Source organism: Ambystoma mexicanum, chromosome 8, assembly GCF_040938575.1.
Source record: "Ambystoma mexicanum isolate Mex_15411 chromosome 8, UKY_AmexF1_1, whole genome shotgun sequence".
NCBI lineage: Eukaryota > Metazoa > Chordata > Amphibia > Caudata > Ambystomatidae > Ambystoma > Ambystoma mexicanum.
In genome coordinates this window covers 1,295,320,920-1,295,339,504 of record NC_090929.1, presented here as the reverse complement: position 1 = coordinate 1,295,339,504, position 18,585 = coordinate 1,295,320,920, and the positions used below count along the sequence as shown (strand labels likewise).

The 18,585-nt window shown below is 43.3% G+C and overlaps 1 protein-coding gene across 3 annotated transcripts in view; it reads right to left on the bottom strand.

The window, feature by feature from the left end:
- The window catches only part of CFAP46 (cilia and flagella associated protein 46), a 2,698,259-nt gene that overhangs the window by 393,719 nt on the left and 2,285,955 nt on the right, over positions 1-18,585 (bottom strand). For all 3 annotated transcript variants that reach the window (XM_069611407.1, XM_069611408.1, XM_069611409.1), the window contains exon 53: positions 3,176-3,246. In XM_069611407.1, the coding sequence (XP_069467508.1) occupies positions 3,176-3,246 (71 nt within the window). The remainder of the gene's footprint in view (positions 1-3,175; positions 3,247-18,585) is intronic.

The window sequence follows — 18,585 nt, the reverse complement described above, 5'->3', positions numbered from 1 at the left end:
CATGTTTTAGGGACTTCTCTGGTGAAAAAGGTGCTCGGGGAGACATATTTGAGAAGTCCTATTGTTCATTTTTGTTTACTTACAACAATGTTGCAAGGACCTCATCTAAAACCTAGATTGATACTTAGTAACAATGTTATCTGCATTGTCCCATTCCATTTTCTGACATTAAGCACTGTTGATATGCAAAATGTCAAACCACAAAACAAAAGCCCCTTTCTCAAATTTGAACTAATTACCTAGCATTGGGATCAGAGACGGGGGGAAGAGTCATAGGGCTTATTTGCAAAGCATTTTTTAATGGCACGCACCCGTTGAAAAACTCGTTGTGGCTCGGTCTAACATGTTTCCATTTATTTGTTAAAAGAGGGCAAACAAATACAAGGCTGTGTCATTTGTGCAGACAATTGCTCCTCTTTGCAGCAGTAAATACTTCTCTTTCTGTTAGGATTTTTTGCACAAGGTTAAATTTGGACTATATAACAAAGAGAAAAGGAAACAATGAGAAGAACAATAGAACCCACATTTTGCTCAGCCAAAGTAATCACAGGAAACCAAAACTGATTGCATTCTTATCCATCATTCTGACCCATCTCTGTACAAGAGAGCTTAATTAGGACTTCTCCACATGCGTGAATTAAAAAACACGGAAACCCAGGATCTGCATGAGCCGCATTACAGGTTTGACGCTACTTTGGGGTTAAATTTAAATCAACAAATGACTGCCCAAATTGATTACCATAACCGCCACTAGTTCCCACAGACTAGCCCACAGGATTATGCCTGGTGGAAAGGCAGTGTAAATCTCAATGTTTGGAGTCCATAGGTCTCCATAGGGATTTTGGTGGAATTACCACAAGCTGTAATTCCGTTGTAGTAAATTCTCAGATTTTTGGAAGAAAAGTTGAGGATTTACCTCCTGCCTTTTCCTGATATAGTAGTGTGGAGGAAAGAGTAGTAGGGTAGTGGAAGGAGGAGTAACATCAAAAGGGTGGAAGCAAGACCTATGAGCAGTGAGAATAGCAAAGGGACAGAAGATTGGTGGGAGAAGTGAAACGGAGGGAAAAGAAGATTGAGTAGAAGCTGTGGAGATGTGAGGATGAGCTTGTTAGATGAAGACTGAATCAAACGATATCTGCAAGGCACTATCCAAATTCCCTTTAGAACACCAACTGCTGGAGAGTGTAGGGAGCATTAGCAAGTCCCTGATGGAGTTTAGTGACACAAGGCATTCTGCCTTTAGGTCCTAACTCGTAGCAGAAGATATAACTAGGCAGTAGGGGTCAACCTTCTGTGTCTACTAGCCTGGGTTAGGGATGTCTCCGTTAAGGTGGAGGTTTTAAGAGAGAGAGAAAGAGAGAGAGAGAGAGACAGAGAGAGAAAGAGAGAGAGAGACAGAGAGAGAAAGAGAAAGAGAGAGAGACAGAGAGAGAGACATAATTCCAGGTTCGGAGGGTGGGGGATAGGCCCCACAAAATCTTCAATATAAAATATTTGAACCGCCTTCGAGACTAGGAATGATTCTTAAGCCATTTGTGACACATAATTACCGGTGTAGTGTTGTTTCCACTTCAAGTGAAAAAGAGGCCCACAACCAAATGCTTTGAGACGCATCACCAGACATGTGTGTGTGTTTCCCGTTTTGCTCCTTAGCCACCATCTCAGAGTTAGCCATTCTCAGTTATCCTATGACTCTTTAATGTCTTTTTCCTCTTCATTCAATGTGTAACTTACCTGCATTCAAAAACTCTGTAGTTCCTGTTCACTAATTCATGGCACAGTGAATGGAAGAGAAACAGGAAAGATATATGACTATATGATTTAAGTGTCAAATAAACACGTGTCTTGCAACAGAGAAGCAACGTCTTACCCTAGTACTAATTTGGCATCACTGTCAGATGGACCTTTAGGTCTACAGATGAAGAGGTGCAAGAAATGTGAGACTAGATATTTTAAATACTGTAGTGGAAACCCAAACTCTGAATAACTTGCCCATCCGCTTGTATGTTCTAGCTGTTGTTCACTAGCATGAGTATGTACCATGGCTAGAATGATGGTGGCCAATACGTTTTTTAAATTCCTCTATGTCCTGTAAGTCCTGAGGAAAGAATCTAACCTAACAAGCCTTGATGGAAAACAGGTTGAGAGGGAGCATGGCCCTGACCATTCTGTGTGCAGTAAATAACAGGAGTTCCAATCGCCAAAGTCAATGAAAATCAAGTTATGATCTATGAATGATCAGTGATTGCGTGGACCACACCAAGAGTCAAACCTGTAACCTTCCGGTTACACAGAGATCTTTGAAGTGGAGAGATGAGTCCACCAAGCAACCACCCCACTTGGAGATCACTCAGATCAATCTTTATTTCAGTGGCAGGAAAGTTTGATTAAAGTCAGTTTCAAAACAGTCAGAGTGCATTAAAGAAAATAAATGAGTAAGAGTGAAATCAATCTGATCTGTTCAAATCCCGTCAAGCATTCCTATCACCCTTAGCAATTTGGTAAAGCCATGACATTTACCAAAACTTCTAAGAGTCTAGACACCCAACGTGTCACATCAAGACACAAAAAGTATGAACTACAGACTAGTGCCATAAAAAAAAACTTCTTCACACTACATTTCCTACACAGGTCCTCTCTTATATTAGCACCAACATACATTATTACCCATGGTTCAAAAGCATCAAACCTAACTAAGCAAACTTCCTATGTGCCAATCAGATAACTTAAGGAGAAGTATTTTCTCCCTCAGTATGAAATCCCCACCTACTCAAGACCAGAGCTTGGAAAACCTCTGTTCCTAGCATACACATATCAGTCAGCACTTGTCCCCAAATTATTTTTGAAAGGCAATCATGTTATACACACTGAGTCTAAGGAGCAACTCTACCAACAACATTTTATTAACCAACCATAGCTACATATTCCGTTTCAATGGCCAGCTCAACACACGCTGGCCATGACCTCCTCTACTTCAGGTAAGTCAATAAATGCCTACATGTTCCACAAATATTGGCCAGCAAAGCAGTGACTGGTACACCTCCTACCCCATTGTGTTGACTTACAGTAAACATGTATTAAACATATTGTTCTGTTCAGTTTATTTGGAAGGGAGCAATGAATGAAGATGGTTTTGAACAAGTACTAAAATAACATTTATAAGCATTTATTTTACCATTTTCTTTTTGCTATCCGGTTTTGATTTAGCTCCTTTGGCACTCTTGGCGTCTCTCTTTGCTTCATTCTCTGCTCCATCGGTAACAACAAATATATATACATGCAAAGAAAAACAAAAAAAGGATCATGTGTCCACTGTAAATAAACTGCATGTACACACATTTAGTCTCCTCATTTCAATAAACGTATTAGAATACTCTGGTTGATGCTTAGTGAAGGTAGAAAATGTATGTTTAAAATGTAAACAAAGCAAAATGACTCCCGTAATAACAAGCATATTTTGGCCCACTATTGGAGCCAAGCAGAGGTAGTGAAGAGCTTATAAATTCTCAATAGGACAGCACTGTGCCAAATTTTTTTTTCTTTTTTATATTTTATTTTCAATTTTGCAAAATATCCAAACAATACAATTTCACAAAGTACAGGATCATAGAAAGCTCTTATTACAATAGTGAAATTAAAGAGGTGAATAATCAATAATACTTGAAAAATCTTAGAACATATTTAAGCTCATCAAGTAAATACATAAGTCAATAATCCTGTAGTAAATACAAGATTTTTCAACACACACAGACTAAACATGTAACATATAAACAGAAACTAACAACTACATGTACAGTCCAGGTCTGTTCTTTATCAACCCTAACCATGTCTTCAATAAGTCACAGTAATGCTCGTGAGCTGAACTCTCAACCGTATAATTAATCAAAAGGTGCCCATATTTCTAAAAACAAATCTTCACTATTTTGTGGGTCGAGTTTTATTGAGCTGTAATTCTACAGTCTTTGGACTTGTTAAAATTACAGACAATACCATTTCTATTTTAATAAAAACCTGACACTACATAATTACTAAGAGTTCAGAAGTGAAATATGTCAGGGAAACAAAACATGTAGAGTATACCGACATACATTTTTTTTTTTTAAAAGACACAATTATGTGGCTAATTAAAAGATATGCCAGAACATAGGGCCTCATTTTGAATGCAGCGGTGCAGGAAAAAACAGTGGTAATGATGTTACCACTGCATTACCACCCCTTACCACACTGCTGTACTACAACTTTGGTGGAAAGGCAGAGGGCTTACTTCCAGCAAAATGCTTTAGGTAAATCCTCCACCTTACTGTCAAAAAACAGCAACTTTGGGAGAATACTGCCGGTGGTAATTCGGCCAAAATCCCTATGGAGTCCTATGGACTTAAAAAAATGGGGACCTACACCAGGGATCACCACTTGTAATCCTGTGGTAAATCCGCTGTAACAAGTGGTATTAACAGTAATTCTTTTTACCACCAAAGTACTGCCAAACTATACGGCCCAATGTCTTTTAGTAGGCAAAAGAATTTTTAGAGTGTTTACTGACTGTTCATTTAAGATTCCTGAAAACTAATTACAATTGACAGCAAAACGGTACAGAGAAAACTAGCCTCTCTTTGCGCAGAGGGAAGGACGGAGAAAAAAAGGAAAAGGTGGAAAAAGAAAAGATGTCCTGGTGTGTGAAGCAGTGTGGGGGATCCTTCAAATAAAAAAAAAAAAAGGAAATGGACACTCCGTTGCATGATGCCACGCAGGGGATCATCCTTTAAACACAAATAATTAACTTTGCTCATGGGGAACGTCTTAAAAGAGGAGAAATCCTGACCCTCACACCTAGGAGGGTTGAGCCACACTCGACACCTTTGCTGGCCCACAACCACCATCATCTCACCCAGGCTTGATGTGAGGCGCTCCCGTGACAGGGAGGTGAGCACCCGGACTCACTGCCACCTCCCAGTGACTTCTATCACTGCCGGGGACCCGGCTCAGTTACTGGTGCTCCCCCTGAAAATAGGGAGTGCTGAACTACACCACCGCCACCCGGGCCGTGTATGCCAAATACAGCACTCCTCCTGAGAGCGAGGGGATCATTGCAAGAAGTGAAAAAGGGACAGTGCCCTGCTAGGCGGCCTACACTGATGCTCCGGGCACTGCTAGAGGACACGACCCAGGATGAGTGATCATTTGGACCCCCCCAGGCTACAATCAACACTGTGCTGCACCTGGCATATGCAGTTCGGCCATATAGCATTAAGGGAATTACCCCCAATGCTGCTGTTGATTTATTGGCTGCACCTGATATAAGCAGCACAGCTTTATAAGGACTTTGTGGCCCCAACACGCTGCTGCCTGCCAATCAGAGAAACATCCTCAAGCAGAAAAAAGAAAGAACTGCAGCAAAGAAGACTTTGAGGGAGCGCCAGCAAGGCTATCTTCCAAGTACGTTTTTTATATATAGTTTACAGTGCACTGTTTGTTTGTTTATTGATTTATATCGCCCACCAAAACCAGAGGTATCTGGGCGCGTTTACAAGTACATTTCAAATGTTCGAGTTGCACATGGTTTAGTAACAGTCGTTATATACAATAATAAAATAGGGAGCAGCAGTATAATACAAAAGAAGATACATTTGAACAATTAACATAGTATAAAACGGTGTATAAATATGATAGGAGATCCATGAGGATATCCAAACATGCATCATATATCATTAGAAGTTAGACAACTTTTAATGTTTTTCTTAAAACTATAGAAGGATTATTTTGATTGCAGAGATGAGGGGGAAGGGGGCGTTCCATATCTGAGCGGCCATAACAGGAAAGCTGGTACCCCCTGCTTTTTTTCAGTTTAAATCTGGGGACTGTAAGGCAGAAAGAATGAGCAGTCCTCGAGGAACGTGTTGATGATTTTTTGACAATTTTATCCCTTGGGTATTGTGGGGCAGCAATTTTGAGGTATTTGTAGGTGAGGGAGACTGTTTTAAGCTGGATTCTGTCTTTGATGGAGAGCTAGTTGTTCTTGCGCCTAGCCTCAGAGATGTGTTGTCTCCTGGGAATACTTAGGGCCGTTCTAGGTGCATTATTTTGCAGAATTTTAAGTTAATTGACAATGTATTTGCTGGCACCTAAATAGAGGGCATTACAATAATCAAGTTTTGAGATAATTAATGCTCTCGCTAAGGTGATAAGACTCTCGATGGAGAGGAAAGGTTTGCAGGCCTGTATCAGCTTGCAGGTGTAAGCTGTTGCAGAGGCGTGGCATTGACTTGTTTGCTCAGATTGAGAGCTGAGCCTAAGGTTTTTACTTCCTTTGCCACTTTGATATCAATACCGTCAATGTTGAAGGATGTGTATTTGTTGCTGGGTTTGTTGAGGTTGGCCGGAGCTCCTAAGATCAAGATCTCTGTCTTGTCATCATTCAGGCATAAGCCGTGGGATGCCATCCACATCTGAATGATTAGATCAATCTTGTTCACAAGGGCCATGTCCGTATCATAGTCACCAGTGAGGGGTATGAGGATCTGGGTGTCATCTGCATAATTAGTATAGGTGAGAATCAGATGGGCAAGGTCATCAAATAATGGCTTGGTAAAGACATTATACATCGTCGGTGATACGCCAGAGCCTTGATGTACCCAACATGTTATAGATATGGGGTCTGCTGAGGCCGAGGAAGAGAAGACTCTCATTGACCTATTATTTAGAAATGATTGAATCCATGCTGTGGCTTCTTGGGAGAAATGAGCCGCATTAGACAAGTGTTTAGAGAGCCCTTTATGATACCCCAAGTCAAAAGTGGCCGATAGATGCAATAAAAGCAAGAGAGCGTGAATAAAGACTTTTTAAATATATGTTTAAGGACCGTTGTTTTATATATTTAAATAACTTTGTTATATTTAGACCGGATTTATTTCGCTATTTATAACTCTTTTTTTGTAGTTACACAGCTGCTTTAGGTATGGTGATAGTGTCGATAGTGTCTTGTGATTTCCTGTTCTATATCAATACCTTAAAAAACGACTAATGTACTGGGAGAAGGGAAATAGCTAAACATCACCTAAAGAATCTGTACATCAGCATTTAGTTGTCTGACTCTCCTTGTGTGTTAAAAAGCTATTTATAACCGGGTGTTTCTTCACAAAGGGTTTTGGGGGAATCCAATCCTAACATTTGCCTTGCATACCCACCTCCACTTCACACTATGGCGCACCAAGGTGATCGAGAGCTCAGGTAAGGGTGGCTGCTGGAGACAGGCAAGAGGTGGCTTAAGTGTTTAATGTTAAAATGGAAGTGTCAGAAAAGTGTATTGCTGTGCCCTCCTACACCTGTCTTCCAATAATAGCATTGGAACTTTCCCCTGCTACAAGGTAAAGATTCACTCTAAAAAAGTAAAAGGGCCACACTTTCTCCCAGTATTCTAAGGATAAAATATAAGATTAAGGATAAACAACAGTGCTCTAAAGATTCTCTCTCCCACAGTAAGGATACTGCTCTACCCCTCACAACAGTCTCTGGGTTACAGTGCTCAGCACCTTTCATTATATCTACACACAGTCTCAGGGACATAGAACACAGATTGCTTCTTAAAGCCTCTGAATACAGTCTTCTGGATTGAGCAAATACCATAATTCTTGGCAATATCTCAGCACCAGGGATTAGTGTCCAGCACACTACAGGGATATGATTATGCATGATCGGCTCTGCGGTACAGTGTGCTTCACACTCTGCTTTAAGATCTTAGAGATATAGTGCCCTGTTTACTCTGCTTAGCTGTCTCTGGGGTATAGTGCCCAGTTGGGCAAATTGACAGGGTTAGTGCCAGCTCACATCAGTTCCTGTTCAGTATGGGTGAGTCAAAGATGGTCTTCCTTCCTAGGGTAGGTATAATGGTCACGCCAAGGTTTGGTAAACACAACAAAGTATCAGTGACATAGCACCCAGCTGCTTGTTGTCTCAGCCCAAAGCCCTAAGGATAAAGTGTCCAGCCGCTTCTATGTCACAAATTTTTTTCACGGGTGTATAGATCCCTCCCTGCTTTTGGTAATCCACACTGAAAGGATAGTGTCTACTACACTGATCACTGACTAGTTATACAGTACCTGTCATTGCCATTTGGCCGAATCTACAGCATGATGAGGTATGGGGATGTGCCAATGCTAGTTGATGCTACTGCAGGCTTCATGCGCACAGCATTGGTTGCTAGGCCACTCGACTCCAAATAGGGAGTAGCTGGTGCCATATCCTACCTCTTCCAGCGTCCTCTCCAAGCACATTTTTGTAGCTTTTGTTTCCACGTGCGCAAACAACAAAACACAGAGACAAACAATATGTGAAATAATTGTATGTCTGAATGGAGCAGCAATTATCCTTCTGGCGAGGTTGGGTCAGGGTTTGTGTCCACTGATTTGGGAGTTGGCATTACTCCCTCCACCTACTAAACAGCGGTTGAAACAACTTGAAATCAATGGAATTGTTTTAACAAGAGACTAATAATTCACTGATCTGAAGTGGGACAATTGCCACAGAAAGTTTGGACCATCAATTGAATTTTGGGTTGAGTTTTGAGTTAAAACATCTCTCTTACCACTCGCTTAGCACAGGAGAATTTACCCATCACACCCGTCAATTAATAAAGTACGAATTCCATGCTACTTTATTTAATGTTGCCGTTTTGGAATGCCTTTTTCATACTTGTCAGATGTACCAGCCTAACATGTGCAATGACTTTGCCCAAGTTGGTCTTTGGGAGGCTCACTTACATTACAACATGATTGATACACTTGGTGTGCCTACATTCAGGATAGGCATAGTCTTTACTGAAATGTATTTCATCTGCATTTTCGGTTGGCTTGCTGTGAGGTGAGGGTACCCCCACTTATATGAAGATGTCATCCTACTGCACGAGTGTCCAATACCAGTACTTGCTGGGGGTTTGCACCTTTTCACATCAGCAAGTTCTACCTGCCCAGTATGGAAAATGTCAAGAGGTCTTATTAAGGTGCAAATATTTACTGGTTGTACTTAAGACAGTACTTTATAAAACAATGAAACTGCAGACTTTTTGTATGAGCCTTGTGTACTCCTCCTACTACCATTCAATTCCATGATAAGGACATCGTTTTGATAAACAACCATACAGTTACATGGTTTGCTTTACAATTCAACTATTTCATCTGCTGCACCTGCAATTCTAAAATCATCAACGAAGAAAGCAGTGCCAAGCTAGGGGAGATTTTCTGTTCTTGGTTTCCGAAATTAAGCAATAGTTTGTCTCTCTCAGGATTTGGCCCATACTGCCTTCCATCTACTATAACACTAGTGGGAAAGCGTATCAATGGAAGAGGGTAATTATGCCTTAGTGCGAGTAAGTGTTTTGCTGTATACTTTCATCAGGTGGGAATTCTTTGGGGTTCTGTACTGTATACTGGAGGTTGGGTGTTCACAGATGTCAACGATTCCTGTGTACAGTAGGAGTTTAGAATCCATACTTGTGCCTTTTCCCTCCTTTGTCGCTACACATTTACACTCACCACAAAGCAAAGAAACAGACATATTCAATACTAATACTTACCCTCACAAAACCTCAAAGATAATTTTCACTTAAAATCACACACAGTGGAAAGAGGGATCACAGTATAAATGCACGGATCCCCATTTGTTCAAAGTGGGTTGCAGGAGTAGGCGGTTTACATTTGGAGATGGCCTTTGACTCAAAAGCAGTGGGTTGCAGAAGGCTCACATTTGCAGAAGGCAGGAGACTGGAGAACAGTGGAAGGAGAAGAGGCTGGAGAGAGTGTAGAGGTGTCAGCACTAAGAGGGTAAGGGAGGAGGGGTAAAATCTGAAGATGAGTGGAGAGAAAAAGGAGGTGGTTGTAAAGGAGGAGGTGGTAACAACAGGGTAAGAGTGAGATAACAGGGGAGTTGGTGAAAGTTGATGGAGTGACCGAAAAGGGCACATGATCAGACGGAGAATAGTTGCAGGAGGTGGTGGTAACATTGGGACTCAGGAGTAGAAATAAAGAGGATGTGCTAAAAAGTAGAGTGCAGTCGAATGTGGCAAACCTCAAGGAGAAGGAGGGGATAGCATCAGCCAGTAGTGACCCATAGAGATGATAACATTAGGGGGTGAGAGAGTTATATAGAGGAGGTGGACAACACGAGGTGGAGTTGGTAGTGAAGGTGGTACAGCAGAGGGCAGAGACGTAATATCAGGGGGAGAAGGAGATAACCTAGAGGAAGCAATGCTTTGAGCAGGTGGATTAGAAGTAACAACAGTGGACAGAGAGACCACACAGAAAAACCCTGGGAGGTGGAAGGAGAGAAAAAGACCACCAATAGGCGAGGGAATGGGAGGCAACCAGCTGTGATGAATCCGATGGTGTCATCACTCCTTCCCAGCGGTGACCTCTCACCATGTGGCCAGGTGACGGCAGCAGCTACCTGACCCTGGGGTTGGCTATATCAGGGATATTTGAGGATATCCCATCTCAGCCTAATTCCTTTATCTTAATGGCATACAGTAACAGCTCCCCTCGTCCCCCTAGGAAAGATGCTGAAGACCTTCTAATGAGAACTGTATGTAATTCATCAAGATCTGACTTTCCTCTAAAATTAATGAAAACACCTTCTCAGCTTCTACCTATGTCATCTACAACTGACTTACCTTTAAAGAACAATTACCCTGACGTTCCAAACTTTACATCTAGAAATTCAACAATAGACTTCCATTCCCATAACTACCAGAGAACTGCAACGAGGAAGAAGAATGGAGGAACGGAGATCAAGAAATAGCAGGAACATAGGCTGATCTCTAGTTGTTCTGGGTGTATACCTGTGTCTGAGAGATTTAAACCAGTGGAGCAGCTGACTGGAGAGAGCTGCTGGAGAGAGAAGAATAAGTTACTTACCCGGGGTAACCTTCTTTCGACTGGATGTTTCTCCCACATATTCCTCTTTGATATTCAAGTCTGCTTGCAGCTTGCTTTGGAAAAAATGTTCATAGGGTTGAGCCTCGTGCAGCCTCAAGTTTTGGTCCTCGATGGCCTCTGTAGCGTCCCCCTTGTGATGTCGACACTGGTATCTAAGGCATGCATGCTCACCGTTACCTCAGTTCTTAATTTTAACTCTTTTAAATGCATGCTGTGTCATAGGAGGAAACAATCTTGACGTTGCGAGAAAGGAAGGTGTACAACACAGAAATTCTAGGCAAGCGAGAGGGGATGATGGGAGGGCGATGAGGAATACGTGGAAGGAACATCCAGTCAAAAGAACGTTACCAAGGGTAAGTAACTTGTTCGTCAAATGGATTGTGTCTTCCCACCTATTCCTCATCTTTGATAGACTACCAAAGCAGTTTGACTTAAGCGATAGGTGCCAAGAATGTACCTATTTGTTTATATTATGAAGGACAGCTTTGTCAAATTTGGCTTCCTTTCCTGATAAAGAAGCTACACAGTAAAATATCCTGAAAGTATAAAGCAGCGATCAGGTTGCTGCTCTGTAAATGTCCCGCACTGGCACACCTCTTTCCAGAGCTCAGGAAGCAGCCAACCCTCTTAATGGAATGCGCCCTCAAACCTTCGGGTGAATATTTGCCAAAGAGTAACATTCTGTTATGCGCATGACAATCCATCTAGTGATTGTTTGTTTTGTGACAGCCAAGCCTAATCTTTGACCAGCATAACCAATGAAGAGCTGATCATCTTAACAAATACTTGCTGTTCTTGTAATGTAGTAGCTTAGCACCATTTTAGGGTCCAGGCGATGTAGTCTCTTCTCCTCCTTTGATGGATGAGGAGTTGGATAAAAAGATGGTAATGCGATACGCTGTGCGAGGTGAACTTTCGGAAGCAAAAGATGACCTAACTCTTAGAAGGACCTTGTCCTTGAAAAAAGATGTGAAAGGTGGTTTGGAAGAAAGGGCCTGTAGCTCACTTACCCTACGGGCAGATATGATAGCTACTAACAGGCAATTTTCATGGTTAGAATTCTTAAAGAGCATGAATGTAAGGGTTCAAGTGGAGCTTCCATAAGACATATAAGAACTAGATTTCAATCCCATGATGGCACGATGTAGGGAATAGATGGAAACAAATTTGTTAAGCCTTTAAGAAATTGTACCACAATCAGAGGTCTCTTAAAGACTGACAATGCCGCTAAGTAGCCCTTCACTGTGGCCACTTGCAACCCAGAATGAGTTAGATGGAGAAAGAAAGAACGAACATGGGGAAGCATACATGTGAAAGGATCAAGTTTCTTTTCCCTGCACCAACTGCTAAACCTATTCCAACAGCAGTGGTACAGGGATTTTAGTTGCTGGTCTTCTAGCCAAAAGCAACACTTCCATTATGTCTTCCGGAAGGTCCCAATCCTTATATCACACCCTTTCTCACACCATGCATGAAGATTGAGAGTCCTGATCTTTGGGTGAAGAAAGCAACCTCCCTCTTGCGAGAGTAGGTCCTCTCTTTGGGGAAGATGAATTGGAGGGCCGATGGCCATTTCCAGAATGTACGGGTACAACGTTCTCCTGGCCCAATCCGGAACAATGAGGATCTTGGTTTTCCCAAACTTCCTCAACCTCCTGGTGACATGAGGAATGACAAGGACTGGTGGAAACGTGTACAGAAGTGAAAACTCCCAGTTCACCACAAACACATCCCCTAGAGCTCATCTTTGTGGAAATTCCCTGGAGCAGAACAACTTGCACGCCTGGCTGACTCTGGTCACGAACAGATCCACTTGAGGGGTTCCCAAAGGGTGAAGATCTCCAGAAGGACTTCCTGAGCTAACTCCCACTCGTGCTCAGAGCGTCTGCTGCTGTGTTATTTTCTCTGGATCAATGAATTGCCAGAAGATTGATTCCTTCTCTCAGTGCCCAGAACCAGAGCTGCATTGCCTCTTTGCACAGGGCCAGTGACCCCACGTCCCCACTCTTGTTGAGGTAGTGCATGGCCACTGTGTTGTCTGTCATTATAAGGAGACTCTTTCCACGTATTGAGAGTAGGAAGGCCATCAGCGCTAGTCTGATTGCCCTCAGCTCTAAAAGGTTGATATGGAGTCTGGACTCTGACAGAGAGAAGTGACTGCTTATTGAAAGATCTCTCATGTGCGCTCCCCATCCTGTGAGGGAGGCATCTGTCACAACTGTCGTATCTGGCCATGGTTGGCAAAAGGAATCTCCTCTCATCACATTCTTTTGGCTGGCCCACCACAGGAGATCGTGGGCGACATTTGTCAGGACCTGAAGAAGGTCTGTCATTCTGCTGGAGAATTGAGACCACTGGGATCGGAGAGCCCACTGAAGGGATCTCATTCTCAGACAGGCTTCTGGCACCAGAAAAATGCAGGATGCTATGAGGCAGAGGAACCGTAGGAAGTCTTAGGCTGGAAGACGTTGGGCACTCTGGAATTTTTTGACCATCTGCAAGAGGTGTTGAGACCTTAACTCGGGTGGCAAAGCTTTTCCCGGGGATGAATACAGGATTGCTCCAGTGAATTGAAGCTTCTGTGAAGGTGTCAAGTGGGACTTCTTGAAGTTCAGGGAGAAGCCCAGCTCATGGAGGAAGGGGCAGGTGTGACTGAGATGACTTCCGGAGAAACAGCCCTGATCAACCAGTCGTCCAGGTACGGGTGGATGTGAATCCCCTCCCTCCTTAGAATTGCTACCACTACTGCCATAGGACTTGGTGAAAACACTCTGGGCTGAGCCTCTGATGTATAGGCACATGAAAGTACTGAAGGTCCAATGCCACCAACCAATCCTGGAGTCGAAGGACCTGAAGAATCTGTGAAAGAGTTACCATCTTGAACTTGTCCTTCCTGAGGAACTTGTTCAAGCATCTCAAGCCCAAGATGTGTCACAATCCTCAGTCTTTTTTGGGGATAAGGAAGTAGGTAGAATACCAACCCAGGTTCCTCTCTGCTGCAGGTACCAGTTCTATTGCACCTGTCTCCAACAGGATGAGAATCTCTTGTTGAAGGAGTGGATCTGGAGCCCAGGCCAATCAAACTTTTGGGGAGCAATCGGGAGGTCTCTTTAGGAATGGGAGACAGTAACCATCTGCTACGGTGCGTAGCACCCATGCGTCCGAAGTTATGATTCGCCAGCTCTGGAAATGATACCAGTCTGCCTCCTACCACAGACTTGTGGGTGAGGGAGTCATTTTGCTGCTCCACCTGCAGCTGGGGAGAATTCTGTGGGTGTTGAACGGGGAGTTCTACCTCCTCTTCCTTTGCCTACATGAGGCGTTCTCTTCTGACCCCTTTGCGAGAATTGTCCTCCTCCTCTAGAGACAGAGGAATAAAAACAAAAAGGACGTCCTCTCCACCCCCTTGACCTGAAGGTGAAGTTGCCTGATTGCTGCACCTAATGATTTTGCCGCCGCTCTAGAAGACTGCAGTTACTCCAGGCTATTATTAGCCTTTTCTCCGAACAAAAAAGTTCTGTCAAAAGGCATGTCAAGTAAACGTGCCTGGACATCTGCAGAAAACCCTGACTTCCTGAGCCAAGACATGCGCCTAAGCACAGTATTGGCAGTCATGGACCTGCTTACTAAATCCACTACATCCAAGCTGGACTGTAAAGACTGCTTCATAGCATCTTTTCCATCTTGTACTAGGCCTAAAAAGTCTCCAGAATGTGCTGTGCTGCAAGAGCAGCTACACCCCAAAGGGTGTGTGTGTATTTAGCTAGGGTGTTAGTGGCATTAGTCAATTTTAGTGCCATGCTCCCTGCACTAAACACTCTCTTTCCCAAAGAGTCAACTTTTCTATCCTCTTTATCTGCAGGAGTAGAAGGAGAAGCTGCGGCCTTAGAAGAAACTGTTGCAGCTTGAACAACCAGGCTCTCTGGTGTAAGGTGCCTGTTCAGAAAAGGAGGGTCCACAGAAGCTGTTCTGCATTTCTTTGTTAAAATGTTAACAGGTGGAACGGAATCTGGCTTTAGCCAATTTTCCATAACCCTTACTCTTAAGGTAGCATGAAATGGTAGCACAGCCTCCTTAATTGGACCACTGTCTAAGATATCAGTGAGATCATCAGTCTCTATAGTATCTGCAGGTTTAGACCACCCCAGATATTCAGCCACTTTACAAATCACAGATCTGTATGACGGATCAACATAACAAGTCACCACTGGTTTACCAAAATCAGTCTCTGGTGATGTTTCCCAGATGCTGGTTTCTTTACGAGTGTCTACCAGAGTTTGCATCTTAGACTCTAGAGAAATGTGTTCTTCTGGAACATTTGGGGTTCCATACTCATAAACAAAAGGGGCCTGATTCTCCTCTTCATCTTCCTCGAAGATGGATCCCATTTGCCTGAAAAAATCAGGTCGAGTCATGGGTTTGAATGACTTGGTCTATTCAGCAATAGGTTTTGCAGTCTTTGGAAGCACTGAATGCTCCAATGGTATTGAGGACTTTTATTATTTTCTCGAAGCAGTCGGTGAATGAGCCAACGGTTTAGCATGCTTCAATGACTTTAAATGGATGGCATGTCTTTATCTGCAGGATAAATACCTTCGAAGAAGGCTTTGATAGTAGAGATGAAGGCTTTGAGGAGATAGGCACAGGTTTTCTCTTATGTGATGATGAAGACTCCTTCGACGAGGAGTCTCTCTTCCCGGGCCCTGGGGCGTGCATGGAGACTCACAAGACTCCCTACTGGTCTTGTCAGATGCAGAGGGGTGGCTTCACTTCCCTGACTCCTTGAAAGGGGCACTCGGAGGAGCCTGCCTATTGAAAAGGGCAAGCATTTTTTAAGTGGAAGTTTTCCCATTCCGCAGGAGTCAAGGTTTTCTTTGGGAACAAAACTTTTTGGGAGAGGAAGGTGACGATGACTAGGACCTGTGATGTTGTTTCTTACTCTTTCTGTTAGAAGAGGAGGATGAGCGTCGTGAACCGGACCTCGATCGTCTCCAATGTTTCAGGCATTTTCTCTCGGAGGAATCCCTCGATTTCAGAGGACGACTTTCTTTTGGATGGGATTACTTCCTTTCCACAAGGCCTTGACCAACATAGATTGACATGAGCCACATTTGTTCAACTTGTGAGCTGTCCCCAAACACACAGACGTGGTGAGGGCCTGTGATGGACATTGTTGCCCCAGTCTGTACACTGTTTGAAGCCTGTCTTCGGTGTCTAGGACATATTCGAAGAATGTCAAATTCACTTGAAGAATAAATGCAATATAATTTCACTGAGACGAGTAGCTCCGAAGCACGTAGCAAAGCGGAAAAAACATTACTGAGGAAACAGTCAGCGTGCGTGCTTCCTATACTAGCGTCAACATCACGAGGCACGCTACTGAGGCCATCGAGAACTAAGACTCAACGCTGCATGACGCTTGATCCTATGAAAAAAAAAAATCAGAAAAAAACTGCAAGCAGACATGAATATCAAAGATGAGGAATACGTGGGAGGACACAATCCATTCAAAAGCTGCTTGTCTTGGAACAAGCCGAGAGACCGTGAGATGAAGCGGGAGCTGTGGAGCCGACAGGCTCGAGAACCGAAAACAAGGAAGCTAACCACGAGAAGAAACATGCTGCAGGGACGCCAGAAACCAACAGAGGGATCGCTGGCATTCACATGTGTTTGCAGGCAGCCTTTGCCTTACTGGAGCCTGAAGACATGCAGCAGAAGAGCCCAGCAGGGGCTGCGGGACATAGAGAAGCCAAGAAGTGAATACGGCAACCAAAGAGGAGACGCCGAACAACCACTGGCGGTTTACCACAGGAGAAGGAGAATACGCTAGCCAAAGCTGGTTAGTGCACCCAATGGAAGCAGGGATGCCGGGGCATATTAGCAGCCTGCCAAAACCAAGTAAACATTAATGAAGCACATGAGAGAGCGAGACAGAGAGAGTGAAAGAGTATTTCTTTGAAAGTGGGAACGGAAGCAAAACACAAGACTTTCAAGTTTGTGAGTGTATGTGATACACATGTAAAAGAAGCCCTGGCAGGATAAAATACCAGGCAAATATAACATTAGAAAAAACAGAAACAAGAGATTATCAATTTTGCAGAGGTACACAGAGCCCATCTGAGACAAGCCCTGGCAGGGATGAATACCAGGCAGTTGCAAGAGAGTGCATCTACCAAAGTCCCAGCAGGAGAGTATACCAGGCAGTTGAGCGTGTTTATATAACAGGAAGCCCTGGTAGGAAATGTACACCAGGCAAGGACAGCTGTGCTTATCACAAGAGGAGTGAAAACCTGGCAGCAGAGTACACCAGGTATCCTAACAAGACAAGCCAAGTTGTTTTGTTCACTAATTGTGCTTTTACTCAAGAGAAAACCCAAGGAACTGACATTACTGAGTAAGCAACCAAGGGAGGAGAAATCCAGGGGAAGGGACTCACCCTCTGGAATAAGGAACTCTATCCTCTTAATAACTTTATGTTCAAGTAACACATTTTCCTTTTTGAACATTTGTGAACCACTTAATGCCAAATACATTACCCTTTTCACCTTAGGATTTAGTTTGTTAGAATATGAGGACCAGAATAGTACTTTGGACACGGGACGGTTTTGGACATTCTTACATTGACAGACCCTTAATTTTGGTTTTAGGTAGGGAAACACCTCCTATAGCAGGGACAGAGAGGCATTTTCCGAACCCCTTTTTTATTTTAATTAAAGTCTTTGACAAAAACCATGACTTCCTTGTGTCTGAGTCTCATTCCTGGCTCCTCACATTTAGTACCAGGAATGGGATCGAGCTCAGGTGATGCACACTGAGGACCCTAAGGTTTGAGAAACTTTAGTAACAGAGCTTCTGATCCATCCGTAGCAACAAAGCAATCCATAGGATTTGATTTGTGGAGTAGGAGGGGGGCGTTAATACAGCCTGGAGACTGGGTCTTAATACCAACTGACCGGGTATTAACACCCCATCAGTCACTTACATCAGAATTTGCCTCTAATTCAGGTCTAGCTTGGCAACACGGTCTGGACATCTTATCAGGTGTCATAGACATTGACTATAGAGGTGATATAAAAATCTTGATGGGAAGGAAGCCTATCAAGTAAAGGCAAGAGAACGGATAGTCCAGGGGATCCTGGAGAAGGCCTTGTTTCCCAAAGTAAAGGAAATTAAAACCATTGATAAAACTAAGAGGGGGAGCAAAGGCTTTGGAGAGGCAGATGCAGATCTCCCAACTACATCAGAGGCAGTACCAGCTAAAGCCCTTGAGGAGGAAGCCACGATTATTCCAGATCTTGCATTCACCCAAAGGAATGATCCCATGCTTGCAGAAGCTTTCCCTCGTGTGTTACCTGAAGAAGAGGGCAGAGAGAAAGGGGTGCTTTCTTTCTTTCTAAAACAAGGACTTCTCTATAGGGGTGACTTAAGTCCCGATGGTGCTACCAGTTCTCAGATAATGGTACCCAAAAGCTACAAGACAGTGGTATTAGAAATTACTCATTCCCATTTAACAAGTCGTCACTAAGAAACAGGTAAGACACAGGCACAAATATCAAGCTGTTTCTATTGGCCAGGAATGATGCCGAGGTAAAAAACGTTGTGCCTACTTGTGTCAGAAGACCAGCTTTCAGATGCCCGCACAAGCTCCATTACAGCCTTTACC